The 20,236-nt window shown below is 40.3% G+C and overlaps 1 protein-coding gene across 2 annotated transcripts; it reads right to left on the bottom strand.

Moving 5' to 3' along the window:
* Nucleotides 1–8,761: 8,761 nt before the first annotated feature.
* Nucleotides 8,762–19,698, bottom strand: pitx2 (paired-like homeodomain 2). 2 transcript variants are annotated; one of them, XM_018679382.2, is made up of 4 exons: nucleotides 19,217–19,698; nucleotides 16,503–16,572; nucleotides 11,338–11,537; nucleotides 8,762–10,422 (listed from the first exon to the last, which is right to left on the bottom strand). In XM_018679382.2, exons 2-4 carry the CDS (start codon nucleotides 16,546–16,548, stop codon nucleotides 9,865–9,867), a joined length of 804 nt encoding a protein of 267 aa, XP_018534898.1. In that variant the 5' UTR covers nucleotides 16,549–16,572; nucleotides 19,217–19,698; the 3' UTR covers nucleotides 8,762–9,864. The 2 variants fall into 2 exon arrangements, with proteins under 2 accessions (XP_018534898.1, XP_018534897.1); XM_018679381.2 differs by lacking the exons at nucleotides 16,503–16,572; nucleotides 19,217–19,698 and adding an exon at nucleotides 12,059–12,600.
* Nucleotides 19,699–20,236: the final 538 nt, after the last annotated feature.

Raw genomic sequence — 20,236 nt, 5'->3', positions numbered from 1 at the left:
CTTGTCTTTATTCTGCTCAGACGTGGTTGCTAGTGCTAGCTAACTGCCCAGTTCTGCTTCAGTTTAATTCAAACCATTTGAAAATGTGACGTGTGTTCACTTCCTCCACTTTAACAGGATTTCTTATGGAGAGACTGTCTGGAACAAGTGATCTAAAAACTTTAATCAGTTGGCAATAAGTTGAATCACTGTTGTACTACAGGATGGGACTATAACATCATTTTTTGTGAAATTGTTGCATATTATTACCTCAGTATTATGTGTTAAAGGTAGAGAGACTCCAGCAGCTCCACTCTCCTCCAGGTCTCTGCATATGTTCAGATCCTGTGGAGATCAGGCAGAGAGCAGATCTTAGAAAGATCAATACTCCTTAGTGGATTTCCTATATCAACCACACTGAAATCCTGCCATCTGTGACATATAGGTTGAGCATATAAGTCACTGCTGGGTGGGATCGAATCCAATAAGTCGCTCTCCACACCGTCTGTTCTTGTTGGGCTGGAATTGCTGTAGGCTGGGAGTGGTGGATGAATGGAACCACCAGGTACACCAGGTGGAATGTTCACCTTTTTTTTGCACTTTTTTTTTTTTGCACCAGTTCATTGTTTATTTCACGTTTCACTGCTGTCCATCTTAAAAAGGTCATTTGTGGAGGTTGGCACCTTATTTGTCACAAGCAAGAAGTAAAACAGGAAAGAACAATCATGAAAATGGTTTAATATTGGAGCTCAAAGCTTTTCCCCACCCTCCTCTCTCTCTTTCTCTCTCTGTGTATATGTGTGTGTGGCGAGTGGTTGTATGAGCCGCGATCAATGCCAGGGTGATCCACCCTCCTGGGCAACTGAAATGAAATTGCAGTGCATTATTAGGCAGGTTGTAGATTATAAAGTGGACATTATGCAGAGTTGGTCCCAAGCTTACATAGTTTGACATGTTAGAAAACACACACATCTGTTTTTTTTGCTGAGACTTACATGAAAAAGTCTCAACAAAAAAAGTCTCATGTCTGTATGATAAATTTGATGCTACGGCTAGCAGCCATTAGCTTAGCATTAAGACTGCGTTCAGAGGAAGCAGCTAGCCTTTCTCTACCCCTAAGGTAACAAAATCCACTCACCAACACCTCCAATGCTCACTAATTTGCAATTTATGTATTGCTGTATTGTTTGAGTCTCGTTGTTACCATGATATCACGATGTAACCAGTGGTGACTCCAGGAACTTGCTCACGGTCAAGAAGTAGTCAAACCCTTGATGACTCTTCGATGTGCTTTTCAGTCTGTGTATAAAACGTTTGATGAATATGACCTTAATGGAAAAAAATGTAAAAACATTTTAAGTCCAACATGATAATACAGTAATAAACAGGGATTGCAATTAAACAACAACATAATACGCATTTCAAATAACAGACCAAATGGAAAATATGAGAGTAAAGTAAAACATGAATGTGCAAAGAAGGGAATAAATCAACAATAACAGTGGTAGAAATGAAGAAAGCAATCAATATTTATCTTATTACCTTAAACAATGGTGACCCAGACATTTCAAATTTGTGTAGTTTATAAGTGTCTGTATATAATAGTTGCTTGTTTCGAACAGCTGCTCATCAACAGATGAATAAATCTGTGGAGAGCTGCTAACCATTGGGGTTGTGTAGGCCTAGAGATGGAAAAGCGAAAGCCAGAAAATAAAGTTAAAAAAACAGCTCTATATTTGCACCAGGGAAAACTGGAACTTGCAACATCTGGTGTTAATAAGAGAGCAAGCCAAATAAATATTTTTACGAGGAGTAAACATTTTACACTTCGGCCAGCACCAGAGTAACTTACAATGACTAAGCAGCCAGAGCTTCTATGTTTTGCTCATTGACAGTCTGTTGATGGAGGCACAAGTCGTTGTTGAATTATAGGCTGGTCTCTCTAACCACAAGCTGCTGCTGGCAGGATGGTCACAAGCAGCAACAGGATCTGGAAAGTAGTGGACAAAAAGCTTATTGATCTCAGGCCATGTGCAATATAACAAAAAATTACATCATTTATTGGGAGAAATAGTCTGTTTCCGATAAAAACAAAGGCAGACATTTGTTTATTAATGGACAAGATTTGATTTTTCTCCCTAAATACAATTGTGACTGGAGATTCCTTTACTGTTAGACATCACTCAGCTCACTCTGACACACAGACATGGTGGATTGAGTGTTATTACCTTATTCAAGCATAAGGCAAAATGCGCAATTCAAAAAAATTAATATTGTACCATATTGGCAGGGCAAATGCAGGCTGCATCCAGACAAGCAAAAGAGTGTGTGAAGTGCAACTAAGTGCAGAGTCAGTGATATACAGATTTGATTTGCTGCTGGCTGAATTTTAAAATTGGCTTCCTATTTTAACAGAAAAAAAGCTGACTGCACAACTGCAATATGACAAAAATATCAAAGGATTCATGCTGCCCTCACAAAGAAATTACACTGAGTCATCACGGTGTCTTCAGTATTCTGCAGTGATTATACTGAACTCGATTTGTGAAGGTAGTTTGTGAAAAGACTAAAGTAGTCAAATGACGCTGATGTAGCACAGTAGGGCATAATGGGAAGGGGTAATGGTATGCATAAGTATTTTCATGCCTAGAAAGAAATTCAACAAAGGCTTTCAACAAAAACTTGGTCTAGGACAGAGTTATCTGATGATTTTAAAACTCACTTAAAACTTAAAACTGAGCTAGTGGCCAGATTCTTACAACCAGTTTCAGGGTGTCAGAAAGTTGAAAATTTAAAGTTACGTTTTACTGAAAATGTAATGCTGTAGGACTCTGCTTATCTAAAGTGCACTGAATTTGATATTTCTGAGATATGGTGCAGATTATCATTACAGTGAACATTGAAAATGTGTAAGTTTTGAGTATTTAGTATTGCATGAGCTCATAATTATGGAGAACACCACTTTGTGGTAAACATTTAAACATTCTCTTTAAAAGCAAATTGCCAGGTGGAAAACCGAATCTATCTGATGTAACAATTATGTTGTAGTTACATAGGAGACACTACTTTACATTGTATAATAATTTAAATCTTGTGGTTGTCCTATTTCTTCCTTATTCCCCTCATTGATGGACCACATGAAAGCACAGAGATTATTTTTAGGAAGCACAAATTTCTGACTTCTCTCTTTGAACTGAACGTGGCATTAAGGGAGGATAAATGATGTAAAGCCTCTCCTTAAGTGGTCCTCTCCATAATATTGTGCATTTTTATGCCCAGAGATGCCATGTTTGAACAGCTGGAGAGTCAGATCAGTCTGTAGAGTATGACATTAACTCTGCAAGCATTCTGGGTTTTTGTTTCCAATAGGACTGCCCTTAGAGAAAAAACCTCACACTTTGAACTGTGGTGTATGTGGGTTTCTACATTATTTGTATAGTTTGCATGATTTGACATGGAGGCTGTTGGGAAGTAGAATGAAGAAACCTCATTACTGAAATAATCTTACTTAAGAGAGAAATTTAGGATTGTTGTCATGAAGAAAAGTCTTAATTTGTGCCATTCATCCACATTTTGCTTCTGTAATGGTAAAATGAGTTGTTATCTGATCCTTGATTTTTCAGATAAGATAGGATGGACAGGTGGAATTGCATTCAGGCCACTAAACTCACATGAACTGATGAAAGCATGACAGGTGCGAGACAATTTCCACAGCATTTTCCAATTCACTCTGTGTGTGAAGGAAAAATTGTACGACACAAAATGACAAAAAAAAAAAAAAAAAAAAAAAAAAAAAAAGAAAGAATAGTAAAACAAACAGAAGCGCTCAGGTGTAATTTTCTATCTGAAGTTGGAGCCTGGGAAACTATCCTGCCAGGCTGCTCGATCAGACACAGGCTCTGGGTGGCTGACAGCGGCGAACAGAGGTAAACGTCAATTAAGATGTTACAGTAGATGACAGGCCTAAAGAAAACAGTGCTGAGAGATGCCATCTGGGGCAGACTGTGTAAACTGAAGGTGTCTGAACACGATGCTTCAGATAAGGCTAAAATGTTAGCAGCTTTAGACTTGTCAGGTTAACATGAAGAGGCATGAGGAAGCCTTTTGGTAGCTGGTGTGCCTGCAGGCTGCCTGTTTTTGTGTTCTATGTGTTTTTTGTCTTTTTTTTTTTTACACATTTTATAGTTAGATTTTCCATACATAAAGCATAGGCTGTATTCATGGACAATAACTGATAAAAATATGGGATGTGTTTCATGTGGTCAACATGGAACATGATACAGGATTACAGGCTTTTCTTGCAGCTTGGTAGGTTGACCTTAATACTAAATAATAACCACTTGAATGGCATTTTTATCCAGAGGAGTTTGAGCATGCAATTCTGCAATAACCTGCCTAACACACACACACACACACAGACAAATCAGAGAGCTCTGGGAGCAAACTGAGTGTTTAATGCATTTGCACCACTTTATGTTTTATGCTTTATTTTTTATGTATTCATTTTGTCCAGTAAGGTTTCTCAGAGAGAAAAACGGCTCATTGATACCTCCAACACTCCAGAGCAGTGGGACCTATGTTGAAGGACACTGAGATGCCAATTGAGCTTTTGAAATTTTCCTGCATAGACTGTTAAAATGCTGCTTCTCAAATGGCGAAACATATGTAACATCTACAGGTAAATTTTATTTGTAAAGTTGCTTTTTTCTAACTAACAGAAAAATGTGTTTCTTCTATCAAATAAATTCATGAGTCTCTCCTGATGGATCATTTTCCCCCCACTATTTCAAGGTCCATGAGAGCCGTGCTGCTGATCGTTTCAGCATGCTTAATGTGTAGAAATTGATTTGGAGAGAAAACATCTTAGATGTGTGTTTTGTTTTCATCTTTCTTTAATAGAACTTCAGTGAGCAGGAAGTGTGTGCGTCATGAAATTCGCCCTGGTTATCTGCTTTCACACGCTCTAGCCAGCCGCCTGCCATCAAACAGCACCAAGCCTCCACTGTGAGAGGAGCTGATACACACACATATTCACATACGTGTAGATTCACATGCATTAAAAATGCACATATACCCAAGACACATGCAGCTATTGAGCAAGTATGCATGCCAGTGTCTCTTATCAAGCATGCAGGCATAAATGAACAGCAAGTCAATATTTTCACACAAAGCACACACTTTTAAATCAATGCCTGAGGCAAAGACATACATTTTTCATTTTGCATTGTGCAAACAAATGTAAATATTATTGCAGTGAATAAAATGCAAATTCTATCAATTTATCATGCGTCATGTTGTAGAAACAAGCTGATCTGGTCAGATGAATTAGAAGTTATTATGTGGTTTCTTCTCCTGAGACTTCTCCTCAGCCTTAGGTGAGGGTGAGAATGTGTGAGGTCACACCATGTGACCTTTAGCTGGAGCCGCTGGGCCGTCATTGGTCCAGAGCCAAACCCCCATACCCTCAACCACCCACCTCCCCCAGACACACAGCAGTCCTCTCTGCTGCCTGACCGCTGCACTTAGGGGAAAAGTGAGGTAGACTAGTTGTGTGTTTGTAGGTAGTTTGTGTACCTCTTCTGTAGCCATTATTCTACGATTTCTCTGAGAAGCATATTACAAGAAGTTTTATCTACTTAAGATACCTTCCTGCAATACTCCACATACATGTGTACATGTGCAAGTTTATATGTGGGGATACAAGAAATGTGGATAGATATTTTGTTGTGTGTGCCATATTTGTTTGGTGTATTTGTGTGTTTTTTGTGCAGTTTGTGAAAAACAAATTTCCATTCTGGGGCAATAAAAAAAAATCTACTGATTTAACTTATAAATACAAATTTGGACTTTGACAACACGAAAATTGCTGAATTCACCCATGATCTTTGAGGTTTTAAAGCTGCTTGGTGCTGGAGACCTGCTGTGATTTAACTCAGCCCTGTTGCCTCATTCCCTACTTCAAAAATAAACTATTGATCAGATGCACCCTGCATGCTGTGAACCATCCGAAATCTGTGTCCATTGCCTGAACAGCCACAGCTCCCACTCTTCCTGCTACTTCTAAAAACACAACCTAAGACTCAATTTATTTAAATAATCTGTGTGTTTGTTATTGTTTATGATTGAAAATACAGCAGCTAATTATGGAATTGCATAATCTTTAAAGTCAAGTCATGCAAAAAGGTTTTCAGTTGTCCATCCATAACAATCATAATGTCACACATTAATATCCTCTGCTAATATTAATCTGAAATTAAACAGAAATTGTTGCCATTTTCATGCAGTAAATAAATGTAGCTGAATATTGTTTGAAATTGAGCCTTGCGCTAGTTTTGTTTTTCAAAATTCAACTAGAAATGTGTGTGTTCGTTCAGATTTTGTGTGTGTATGTGCGCGCATTTTCTTCACATGCACGAGTTCACTTGTCTCATACACATGTCATGCAACTTGTGCAGAAACTGTTACGTTTCAGCAAATGGAATAGTTGGAATCAAGGCCTCATTAGCGTGTAATTAGAAAATATGCTCCCTGATATATCACATGCAGAATATTACGTCTCCTCTGAACCACGCGCTGCATGAATATTGACAGCTTGTTAATTATTTAGATTAGAAGGTGTAACGATACATGTTTGGATATTTGCACTTGCTTGCTTTTTTTATTTGAATTCCCAATGGAGTGGAGGTGAAAGCTGTGTCGGTTCCTCACATTGGATTTTATTTTAATCACGCTGGCGGAACAAATCTCACATCAAGATGTACTGGTGTGTTTTTAGGTGTGTACGAAAACTGAGGCGGGAGAAGTATAAATTTGCCTTAAACAGATACAGAGAATTACATCTGTGTTGGAACATGAACTACATTAATGCTTCTAATGTTTATTAAGTAAATTTCTCCGGCGTTATTACGCCTGGAAAGTGTAGTTTCCTACTATAACGTGAGTTTGGTTTGACGCGTAAACGGCTGCAGTGGATTTGGAATTAATTTTCTGATAGAAACGTGAGTAGAATATAAGCAGACACGGCACAAACAGAAGCTCGTTTGTGAAATTTCTTTGCAAAAATCAGTGATTAAAAACCTGAGTGTACATGCAGCTAAAAGGCACGTATTGGTTTTCATTTAAACTTTAATAAGCTCTTACCTCGTGCGTAGCTGGAGAGAGGAGCGGACAGAGGCAAAAAAGGGGGGGTGGGGGGGTCTGCAGTCCTGAGCACCGTTTCAGCCAAATGAACATTTCCCTCTCCTGTGAAGCCTCCTCTTCTCCTCAGGTCATCCGCTGTTCACATGTTGATTGTGTGGATGTGTATTGAGGCTGCAGACTTGCGTATTCGGCCCCCTTACAGCAGCCGAGGCTTATCCCCCTCTGTCAGCTGATTATTGCTCCGCGTTACCGACTCCATCAAAAGGTGACACAACAAAAGAGGCCCGCAGCTCTTTTAGAGGGAAAAAAAATCTAATTGTGGAGAGTGGAGGAGTTCAGGCCAGGCAGAATGAGCACTGCAGCTCAGAAAACCAGTTGAATTCATTGGTGTAAAAAGAGAGGACTGTTCCTCTTGTGTTTGTTATTTAACAATTGTTTTTTTTTTCTTTTTTGCAAAAACAACATTTGGATTTATTTCTCATCACAATAATCCCCCCTCCCCCTCGAGAGATGACCCCAGGCCTCTTCAGCATGACATCAGATCCTAAATCAGCTCCTTCAACAAGAGTCTACGATTGCTTTTTCTTTTAAAAAGAATATTCCAGTTATTTTAATTGGACTTTTCCCACATCATCATACAGAGCAATTAAATAGAATATAAATTCAAACAACTCACATGATCGACCTTATGAAGCTGAAAAGCGCGCACATGCAGCTCAGCCTGCAAACTCCAGACTCAGGCTATTTATCTGGCTCTTTCCGCGGTGCTTCCTCTCCCGGTGTCTCCGCTCTGCCTGCAGCCACGAAAAGCTGCACTCGTCCCCCGCCTCCCGCTTGTCAGCATCGGCCCACATACCTCTTTCTTCTCTCTCTCCCTCTCTCTCTCTGTGTGAGAGAGAACTTGTTTGCTCAAGCTTGTGAATCATAGTTTCCCCCAGACCGTGGCCTTTGTTTTGCTTCGGCGCATTTGCGCACCATAAAGCACGACTTTTTTTTTGTTTTGTTTTGTTTTTTTAAGTGCAAAGTTACAAAAGAAAGGCAAACAGATGCAAGTATGAGGAAGGTATGGCTGCGTGAAGAAAATGAACAAGACTAGCTTTAGGAATAAGAACATAAGCTCTAAACAAACGACTTTAATGGTTAATTTAGATCCAACAGTTGCATTTATGGATTAAATTCAGCAGTAAAATCTGAATTTGGACAATTACACTTCTCTAAAAATTCCTATTAAAGCATTAATTGAATCAAATGATGTGTTTGAAATTGTGGATTAAAGTAGGTTCCTAATAATCCTCTTCAGTGAATCTCTTCTGAGTTCAAACAAAGGGAGAGAAAACAAACCCTAATGGACTGTTGTGACTGTTGTGTGGTCCAACTCCTGTTTGTTGATTCCCGTGTTATTTCAAGCACCAGTGACCAGCCGGGGTCCTTGGCTGAGCAAGGCAGACATGTATTCAGCAGTTAATCTGACGGAGCATCTCGCTCGCTATGTGTATTGGAGCGGCCCATTGTTTTCCTCTATAGATTAGCCGCATAAGTACCTCACATAATCGAAGGGCTATAGACAGACGTGTCATTGCTTTACACTCCACTAACGGACTACCAACACAAAGATTCAATAAAAAAACGTCCTCCAGCAGGATGTTTTTGAACAATATATTTACTTCCATTAAATAAAACACAATAGTTTTTTTGGATGTTGAAAAAAAAAAAACATAATTCCGTACCAAATAGTATACACAGAGCAAAAACCAAATAATTTGTCGCAGGAACATTTTTGATGCTTCTTTTTTTAAATCCAGAATTGCTATTCTAAATCGATATTCACACAGACATTAATAATAAATTTATAATATGTTAGAAACACACAACCGGTGCGTTTTAGTATGTACATTCCCTTTTTGTTTGCAAGCAAAACATGATTCCTTTTTAGGGTTTCTTTTTTTTTCTCTTTTTCCACATGCGTTGATAAATTGAACCTGGAGAGAACTGGAGGAGGGTTATAGCACATTCGCCTCGAACAAACAGGAGATGATAATTCAAATATATATACAACCTTTTTCAGTCAACAATTAACGTCCAAAATCCACCAGAAAAAAAACCCCTCATGACGAGCTATGAAAAATGAACCAGGCCTGTGTTTTTTTTCTTCTTTTTCTATTTTTACTGTGGCGCAGCGTGAAGCAGGCCTTAACTCATCAAAGGGGAATAAACCTTAAAAAGTCCCATTTCAGTTTGACTCCGACCTGGAGTTTGAGCTTCTTTGTTTCAGTGGTTCAGTCTTCTAGTGCCCTTTTTTTGAAAAATGAAAAAAGTAGTTGTAGTAGTCTCTTGTTCCTGTGGCCGGCTGTTTGTGATTACCCTCACACACTGCAAAAAATGACCACAATAACAAACCATTCAGTCTTGCAATCAAACCTTTAAAATCATATTTCCTGAAATAATAAATGAAAATCTACCAACGCGACGCGATGGGATAATCTCACACGTTTCTTAAAATGTTTGGAAATGTTCACGTGGCGATATCTTGAGGAAAAATAAGCCAGAATGATGCAAATCACATTCCAACTAGTACCAAGAAAATGCCAGTTGATCAAAAACATTTCCTTAAACACACGAACAAAGTAAAATTATCTCCCCGCCAGATTTCCTCACCCAATTTGCGAAAAAAAACAATACTTAAAGCGTCACTACTAGCCTCTAATGACTTGCTAGGGTGGTTATTTTTTGCAGTGCAGGTAGGTATTAGACTGGTCTGTCCACGGCGTATTGGCAAGCGCTCAGATTAGTTGCCGGATTCTGCACACTGGCGTATCCAAAACTCGAGTGCTGCTTGGCTTTCAGTCTCAGGCTGGCCAGGCTGGAGTTACAAGTGTCCCTGTACACGTAAGGAGGGGTCGGAGGCGCATAGGGGCACGCCGGCGTGGGCACCCCGGAGTTGAGAGACGGGTTACTGAGGTTGTTCAAGTTATTGAGGCTGTTGAGGCTGGAGCCCGGCACCCCTGTCACCGCCGATGGCACCATGCTGGAAGTCATGGAGGATATGGAGTTGGGCGGCGAGAACATGGTCTGCGAGGATAAGGGGTTGACATTCATGGAGTTGAAGAAGGGGAAGCTTTTGGTGGATAAGGAGGCCGACGTTAGGCCCTTGGCGGCCCAGTTGTTGTACGTGTAGCTGGGGTACATGTCGTCGTAGGGCTGCATGAGTCCATTGAACTGCGGGCCGAAACCGTTTTTGCAAAGCTCGGCTTGTTGGTTTCTTTCCCGTTTCCTCCACTTGGCTCGCCGGTTCTTGAACCAAACCTACAGCAAAGAAAATGAGAGAGAATTAGAGATTATATTTGGATTATTAAATCGTTATAGCCTCTATCTTTCTTCGTGGTTCTTGCAGCGGCTGTGTTGGGTGGAGTTTTGCATTTTAATATCTAACAAACCCTCTTTAATTTCGTGAATTTGGTGCTAAAGTTAATGTTAATGTTAAATTAATCCCTGTTTCCCAGCGTTTTCAACGTCTGTAAATCCAAACAGGCTTTACTAATCTCCACTCTCTTGTGCAGACAATCCCGCTTTGATTCCGTCTTTATCTGAGCAGAATACACACCGGGATGTCACTGCACCACCTTAATGTGGTGTGGATGTGTATTGCTCTGCAGGCTCCCACAAACACGCTGACCTTCATCACACAACACCAGGGCGACAATCGCAAAATACAAGCTTTGCACCTCTTTCACACGAACAGGCGAACACGACTGGTATCTGTCACCGACTACAACTGTTAACGTTAATAATGTGTTATTACACTTAACAGACAAATAACAAATAAGCGGTTTTTTTAATCCCCCGTTTTTATTATTATTAAATGACTGAAAAGATGAAAGTCTGCCGAAAGCCACAAATTAATTTGTGCCAGAATTGATTATTTTGCATTGTGTGCGAGGGAATTGTAATTATATTTACTCTAATAGATAAACATATACAGTGTAATTAAATTAAGCTTGAAGCAGCAGTATATTTAAACAAGACTCTGATTATTTGTTTTTCAGCTAAAACTGTGTCCTACATTATTTTCAGGGAAATTTCAGCCGTGCGTAAAGTTTGGTGTCCGTGCGTAAAAATACTGAAGTATAGGATATTTGTAGTTTAACCCGCACAATTGGCACAAATTACCCGAAATTATACACACCAATTGTTTTTGTTTGCACCCAGGGGAATACTCACCCTGACCCGGGCCTCTGTGAGGTTGGTCCACACGGCTATCTCCTCCCTCGTGCTCATGTCCGGGTAGCGATTCCTCTGGAAAGTGGCCTCCAGTTCTTGCAGCTGTTGGCTGGTGAAGTGAGTCCTCTGCCGCCGCTGCCGCTTCTTTTTAGATGGGTCATCTGAAGAGTCGTCGTTTTTATTTTGGATCTTTTCCTTTTCTGTTAAGAAGAAACAAGTTTATTTAGTTAGGGTCAGGCGGATTAAGGCCTTTATACAACAGTGAGAAAGAGAGTGAGAGGAAAAATTCCTGAATCCGTGACACTCATGGGAAATGGATTAGCTGTCTCTGGCTGCACGGATCAGGAAAGGCTCCGATTCGTAAAATAAACAGTTACTTATTTCATGGTCCGAATTTTGCATTGTTCTTCATTTTATATGATTTGTGATAATCTTTTGATTTACTGTTGACACCGAGTATGTGATTAAGTGTCCAACTAATTTTACTTGACACAAGACAAGCTGTCTTTCATTTACATGACACGGAAACTTTTCACTACAACACCGCACACAGGCCAGCGTCAAAACTAATTATCCGAGTAAAATGACAGCTGCGATCTGCTCTCTGCATGCATGTAAAACCCCCCTTTACACTGATTTAACGGGAGCCATCTTTTGTTTGATATCAAGACGACATCTGCGGCGCCTCTCTGAGAACATCTGCACCCCGGGCGGTTCTTACCGACTGACTCTGGACTGGATGTGTCCGACACGGTGTGCACCTCTAACCGGTGTTTAGAGTCCACAGACCGCTGCAGCGGCTGTAAACTAGAGGCCATCGCCAGAGCAGTGTAGTGCGTGGAGGCAAGTTTATTCCCTGTTAGGTGGTGATGGTCTGTGTTTAATGGATCCCTCATAGAGTTCATCGGTAAAAAAGATCGCACAACTGGCTGTCAAAAGCAGATTAAGTCCCCTTTAGTACAGGAAGGATAAGCGGAAAGTCCGACTGCGGAATGTGTTCAATTCTCCAAAAAACGCACAGCAGCGCGGTTCCTCTTGCGGTTGAGATGAAACCCTCTCTCTGTTTAAGCTGATAAATGCTTTAAAATAGGCCATTGAGTGCTGCCATAGCATCGGTGGTAAACAGCGGCTACCTCGGCTGACTATCAGAGTGACAAGGACAGGTAGGCGATATTAGATCCAGAGGCATACACACACCACACCGCTCTCTGTTCATTTCAGCTGTTGCCTGCGCACTGCCCATCCAACTGCGCCTCTCTCCAGACCTCCACGTCACCGTGTTGCGCCCGCCCATATTCTCTCTGACAGGCACATCCATGTGGATATGACAGTGTGCGCAGCCAACCGGAGCTTGCAGAAACGAGATATGTCTGCCAATGTGTTTATGCCGGGCTGGCGCTTATTTTTCCTCTTCCAAATAAAAGCATGTAAAGAGAGATGGGACGCACGGTGTACCCGCGGCGCTCCGAGGTGCCGTTGCGCAGCAGCCCAAGACCAAATAAAAATGAAAATAACAGTTTGGCCTCATTTTATGAGATGGGTCCAGTGGCCCAGTAAAACGATGCAGTCCTATTGATACCCGAGCTGAGCCGCGTGCTCGCAGGCTCCGTCACCGCAGTTTACTCAGGGACTCAATGTGGATAAAACGAGCCACTGAGAGGATTGTATTGAAAGCACAAAGAAAAAAAAGATGCACACTGAATATCAAACACAACAACACATTACAGCACAATGATCCCGTGAAAGGACACGCGATTGAAGGGGGAAAATAAATGTAACTTGAAAAGGAGGGAGGTGCCAGTCTGCTCCAAAACTGTCTGTGCACACTTGTCAACTGACGCTAACTACCAGACACGTACAGTATGTTAAAAAGAGCACATGTGCAGCTGGTGCAGCCCATACCGGTGTGTTGCATAGGGATGCAGAATTTCAAGTAGGCTATCATATGTTCGTCCAAAGGGAGAGAAGATACAGGAATTAAAAGGTGGTAACATTACTCAAAGGCAACCAGCAAATTCAGCTGAAGTATTTCCCACTCTGGAGATCTAATCCTCACATCCTGCTTGACACTTAGGGCGATGAATATTGTGCATTTCCATCATATGACCCAAAAACGTGACCAAACTGACCTAAAGTGATTTACTACTTCACCACATCCCCGTATGTAGCGTACGTACAGGGAAAACCGTCGTTAGTCATACTAGTTGCCAAATGACGCGATCCTCTTGACCTCCCTAGAGTTAAAGAATCAAATATCCACTGAATCAACCCCAACGGAGCCACTGTTAACCACGCAGACTCAGTTTGTTGACGACGGATTACTTCATCAGGGTGCTTAACTGGATATCTCTCCCCACTTTGCGTTTGGACCCCTCAGTCGTTCTCAGGGAGCACACTCCTAGTAGCGTTTTTTCCTCTTCTTTTAATCTGATAAGACTCTCATTTGCTTAAGAATTTCTGAAGGAGGACTTTTAATGAGTTTGAGCTGAGTATGCCAGCAATTATTTTTCCTGCAATTCCCCAAAGATTGTGACGCGTTAAGGCAAAGTAAACATGTTGAATCAAACAAATGTGACTCTAATTTTCAAGGTGGGAGACTGAGGGTGGAGAGATGATGTCAGCTGGGTGACTGGTGACTGGAGTCATGGAGCGGTTTTATAGAAAGGAGGCAACTTTCACACCGATTAGGGCGATTCATAGCAGTGCAAGTGAAAATGAGCTCAGATATTTTAGTACTTTTCTTATTCCATAACACTATTGCTTCATCATCATCATCATCATCATCATCAACATCAACATCAAATAACACACTTCCCATCTCCACGTGGCCAGTCGGACGCCCATTCAGCCAGCGCATTTGGACTTGGCGCTGTTAAGAAGTTACTGGGCTAATCCCGTGAAAGCCCCTGATATATAAATACCAGCAGACCATAGACTGTATTAAACACACACACTCTCTCTCTGTTACACACACACGCTGCGGGAGGGGAACTACTTTATCACAAGTAGGGAGCGAGTCACCCTCATACAGGGCAATAAAACCTCGTTTGGATCGTCACTGACTAATTCGATTAAGATGATGCATGTTGTAAGTTATAATCTTTCCTGTATAATCTAATAGTAACAGATTTATTATTATTATTATTAACACGTTATTTTTATGGTTACACAACACAGTCATGCTCGTGCATTTCTAAACATTCACTGAAATGCAAGTTAAAATGGGAAAAATATAAATAGATGTAGTATTATTATTATTAGACCTATTTTATTTAATAGTAGTAATAATAATGTTCTGAACATGTAATTCTAAACATAGTTGTGTCAGAATTTGGTTACTCTTTTATTTAAAACAATAACAATAAAATCATATTTTTGTATAGTATTTTAATACCAGGCAGCGAACAGTCTGTTGCTCCTTTTTTTTTCCCTTCCAGCCGTATTGTAATACTAAACTTGAAGTGGATTATCGGTTTCCTCTTCATTTCTACCTTCTGAATGCTTTATCTCTCTTCTGCGGATTACTGCGCGCAATAGGCCTCTGTCATAGAGGGCCATTAATTAGCAATTCAGTCAATATAAGGGGGAGACGACAGGGCTTTTTACATAGGATTAAGGAGACATCAGATTCCTCCATTAGTATATTCCTCCTCACGAATGGGCTTTCATTATACATTTAGTTTTCCCCGGAGTCAATCCAACAAGAGCTGCATATATTACAGCACAACAGTTTGACGCTGGCGTGTCTATACTTACAAGCATCATTCTGACCCCCCTCCCCCCCTAATTTTATTTTCCTATTATTCATAATCAATGATCGTTCACAGTGTGCCGCTATGTGCCATGACGAGTCTGCACTCTGTCACACAGCTCCATTGACGCTGGCTAAATGAAACAGAATGAGAGTTATTGGTTATTCGTTTAAGACCCTAACAAGACTTGATGCAATTTCCCCTCCGCGGTGAGAGAATAATTAATAAATCCCAGACTTTGTCGGTGCAGGATTCCAGCTTTTGTTTAGTCCTGTTATCGTTTTTTCTCCCGGGGATGTTATTTTGGAAACAGATCTGAAAGTGGTTAAGGAGTATTATTGGGGAAAAAAAAACATATTTAAAGTGTGTGTTTTGCTGCTGTATTACAGAGGCTTTGCTGTGCCAAAAACCAGGAAAAGTAAAATTAAAGACTGTAATAAGATTCATAAATGATCATATAGGGTTATCTTTTAATTAAATAACATCGCTGCAGTTCTGTCATTCTTATCAAACCCTAGGATGATGCTCAGTGCTGTCTGCGTGTTTCCCGTGCAGCACTTGAAGCTGCAGAGCCACATCCGACCACCAGGTGTCTCCCTAACACAGAGAACAATCCTGGATTCACCAACAACGTCTCCACACTGTCAAAGCGAGGAGGCCAAAAAATATCTGTGACCATTAAAACATTACTGATGAAACTAGTGAAAGTCACCGCAAAATGTACACATGAAGCAGCTTTTTACCATCACATTTTCCATCATAGTGCGAGTTGAAAATGTGAAGATTATTTTGTGAGATTTCAAGCAGAGCTCATGGCTGTATTTTCCAGAGAATTCTGCGTTATTTTGCCTTTTAATTAAAAGCTCTTGAGCTTGTTTTAAGAAACCTCACAAAATAAATTTGAAACAATTAGCTCCACACCAACAGAACAGTTTACGTATTTTAAACAAAATCAGACTTTAAGATCAAGATGTCAGTGTTAGTCCTACAGAAGATGATGCATCAATAAGTGCAGCATTATTTTTTTTAATTAGTAAACTTGCCAGAGGATGTCAGCTAATGTGTTTTTGTTGTTTTGGTGCTTTCCTGACTTTGGAACAGTTGGTTTAAATCGGCTATAGAAATGATGACAATTGTGGATCGTTAAATAGGTGATAATATAGGCAAAAAAAATTTCTAAACTATTCCTCATAATTATGTCATGTTTGGACAGACACACACACACACACATTCACACACACACAAAATTATAGTCTGTGTCACTGAGAAGAGCATCATGTGTAAATGTTCAATAATTTCTATGCAGATTTAGAATTGAAATAATTGTTTTTAATATGTTTCCAAAAACCCAGTTTTATTATTTCTGCTGGAAGTAAATGCATCATATTGATTCCTTATGGATCAGATACTCACCTATCTGTGCGCAGGTGGTGGCCAGTTTGCGGCAGTGGGAGTCCATTATGGCAATTTGAGGAAACCGCTTCTGTAATAAACAGACAAAAGAGCCATAATTAGCCTTTAAGACATGGCAAACAACCTCCTTATGTGGTTCACTGTCACACTATTCTGCCTGCGCCAGTCAATTTAGAAGTCAACATATAAGACCTAAAAGACCAGTGGTGTGCTCAAGGGATGAGTGTTAGATTGCAAGAAAAATGCTGGTGGTCCTGAGGAAAAGCTTTAAACTGCAGCAAAAATCAGAAATCAGACATTCAACGTGTGTGATAGAAGGAGCAGTGCCGATGTGAGAATGAAGTTAATTCATAAAAGTAAATGAAACAAAGTTGTTATGTCAGCGGTGGGGCACTCTAATTACACTAGTTGCAAAAATGTGCATTTTAATGAGTTATTTTTTTGGTTAAATTGCGTCAGTAATTAATTTATTTCCGATTAAATTTTTAAACATCTGTACACATTGGAGCTAGAGCAGAAAATTACACCTGTATTTCATGAAAACCTCATTTGACTAAAGAAAATAATGGAAACATGAACATTTTTCTCTGGAGAAGAATGAATAATCTCATCAGTCCGACGCTCTTTTTTCACTCGTTTTAAGACAAATTAACGTCTAAAACGTCATATTATCGTTCATCACGTATTGTTTTTTTTTTTCCAATGTAAGATTTCTTTTTGAACAGTCTAATATATTGTATAAAATCCGTCGTGTTTTGCACGAGCCGGATCTTGTGTTTTGGTGCAGCCTGCAGCAGTTGGAAGTGCAGTGATTCCGTAGTAAAATCACGGGATTAGGGTCTGATTGAGATGTCTGTCGGTGGGATATTACAAAATTCATTATCGCAGCCCTCATACTACCTCGATATGAAGTTACACAGATGGGGTTTTATTAGTCCAGGCTCACACTGTTTGCTTATGATAATTCAAGTCGGGGGGAATTTGCATGCAGTCATGCTGTTAACCATTTTCCTCAGTTCCACTCTTCACCTGCTCTACATCATCTGTGAGTTCTTTTTTTCCCTCTTTAATTCAAAAGATGCAGATATTGGAGGTTAAGTTTTACACGGTGTGTACCTGCGCAACCTTTCTTCTCATCCCTCCTCTATATCCCCACTGCAAAATGAAATAGTGGGGGTCAGCCTGTAAGGTGTAAGGTTATTGCACGCGGCCCCGTGTTATCTAATCAGTGAGATATAATGAGAGGGGGGTGCCTCCAATATTTCAGCCTGCCTGGCTGCTCCGCGGCGTCTGAAATCACACCCGCTGTTATTTATACATTTTACTGTATTTTATTTTAGAGGGCTACATTTCAGTTTTGAATTATTTGTTTTGATCCATCTTTTTGTTGGAAAAATAAAGGCCCGTATTTCCTGTAAAAAAAAATAACAGATGGGAAAAAATTACTTCTCTAATACCATGAAATTAAATGCGTAAATAACGTGATAAATTGACGTTTACGTCGCTGAAAATCTATTTTATTGTGCTAATTTGAAAACCACACATGGGTCAAATTATAAAAGTTTATTTAATGACATTAACACATATTTTAATTTGATATAATTCTCAAAAACTGGGAACCACACAGAAAAACTGAGAAAGCTGATTTCATTAGTTTACATTATAAATGTCTTATAAATGCAACACGTCCAACAAGTAATAATACTAATGATAATAATAATAATATAAATAAATGGTGGTTCAGTGGTAATGGAGTAGTAAATATTTAGCATTTCTTTTTTTCCCTCGGATGCCTCAGTGTAGTTTCAGTAGGAGCGCTTTAAAACAGAGCTGCATTAATGTTGTGATTGCTTATATTAATCTCGTTCATCCATTCATTCTCACTTCACGGACTCTCCCTGCTCTCACCAGCACCACCACCACCAACAGTTTGATATGAATCAGTGACTCACATGGCATGAGGCCCAGTGCGGACAGAAAGCTGGCATAGCCTCACACTGGCTTTACTTCTGAAATTAACACAGTAGAGGAGCATGAGACTGCAGCCTTTACCGGGAGATGAATCGACTAACCTCCACCATATGGTCCTGTATTAATTAAAGGCGTGAGACCGTGAAGCGCCCCCCCCCCCATCCTCCGCCCCCCAAATTCTTTTTTCACTATTGCAAAAGGATGCAGAGGAGGGTAAACACATTTGAACTCCCTTTCTATTAACAGAGTTATTTGTTATTTGCTTGAGAGAGTTAACTCGCCATTTTATCTGGGCAGGTTTAGGTGTTTAGAGGCTGCGTTTGTTGGCTATACACACATTTTAATGCATTTTAATGGAATTTGATTCGACTTTAATACTCAGAGCACCAAACTAACAAGATAAAATGACATCAAAATGCACAAATGTTCATTTTTTTGATACATCAGTTGATACTTAACAAATTTCTAACACTCACCACCAACCAGAGGACAGTACAGCCGGGTTTACCTCCCCTTTTTACATCCCCACACTCCATCACCCCCTAACGATACATCATTATCACCCGCCGACCTGTAAGGCGGACCCTGCTCTCACCATCACTTCATGCTCCTTTATGTTACACAGCCACGGCTTTGAAACGCACAGAACAGGCACAAAAACCCCGAGGTGGAACAAATTCCTCCACTTGCATTAACTCACATCTCACTTCTTTAAAGTCTCCGTGCTCCTCTACTGCACTTACCAGTTGTAGACACCGGTGGGATTTGATTTTTTTTCTCACCCAACCGTTTTATTCTTTAGTGAGGAGGTAAATTCCACCGTCCAGACCCGCTCAGACACAAGTAGTTCTTGTTTACAGCGAAAATTCAGTCAACTTCAAGGTCCAGTAACGCTGAAGTCGAAGTTTCTGCCCGGAAATATGAGCGTTGCATGGATGTGGCTCCCACCGCTAATGTTATCCAAAAAAAGGGAGACGCAGCGCTACCTTTAGGATTGTTTCATTTATGCGCATAAATAACCATCTATTTACAGTGCGAGGAGAAACGGGCGAAGGAGGCGCTTTCATCCGAGTCTCCCTTTGGTTCGTTCTCTTGTGTCTTCCTCAACTTTTTCCCCCTAGAAAGACGCTCCAAGAGTGGCGCATTTTTTCCTCCTTCTTTTGAGCTCAGAGAGGGACCCCTTGAGCGCGCGAGAGAGTGTGTATGTGTGTGCGCGCGCCTTTAAAGGGGTGTGTTTGTGTATGTATGCGCCTGTGTGCCTCTGTGTAGTCTAGCAGAGGACAAACTTAGAACCTCTCAACTTTCAACAACAATCAAACAAAAAATCTCAGAGTGGTATCTTTAAAAAGAGCACGCATGTTAAAAAAAAATAAAAGGTTGATATCCCTGTTAGCCCGCCCCGGAGCGTTTACTGTTACACTGCACCACTTGAGGTGCAGGCACGCAAAACATAGAATGGTTCAATTTGCCTAAACCCAACCTGCAATTTAAAACAAGGAGCTCAACTGCTTATTATCTAAACTCTGCGCGCGCAAAATAAACAATAGTCATGACCGCAGATTCATGACTAAATCGACTTACTGGCAGGTAATTTAAATAAAATACATATGAAGCCACAGCTACTGATTCCTCTTCCAGCCTATTATGTAATCAGCCCAATTAATACTCAGCTCTTGGGCCATTTCACCTACAATTTCACATATTTGCAAACCAAAATATTTCGAATATTTAGAGATGGATAGAAAACAGAAACGTATTTAAAT

The sequence above is a fragment of the Lates calcarifer genome, linkage group LG8, assembly GCF_001640805.2.
Source record: "Lates calcarifer isolate ASB-BC8 linkage group LG8, TLL_Latcal_v3, whole genome shotgun sequence".
NCBI lineage: Eukaryota > Metazoa > Chordata > Actinopteri > Centropomidae > Lates > Lates calcarifer.
This window is presented reverse-complemented; position numbering and strand designations above follow the sequence as displayed.

Bases quoted from the DNA above. Each gene is read 5' to 3' on its own strand.
- pitx2 (XM_018679381.2), bottom strand. From the start codon at position 12,242: ATGAACTCTATGAGGGATCCATTAAACACAGACCATCACCACCTAACA. The intron at 11,538-12,058 runs GTAAGAACCGCC...TCTTCTTAACAG, and splicing joins ATCCAGTCCAGAGTCAGTCG to AAAAGGAAAAGATCCAAAAT. The intron at 10,423-11,337 runs GTGAGTATTCCC...TCTTTGCTGTAG, and splicing joins TCACAGAGGCCCGGGTCAGG to GTTTGGTTCAAGAACCGGCG.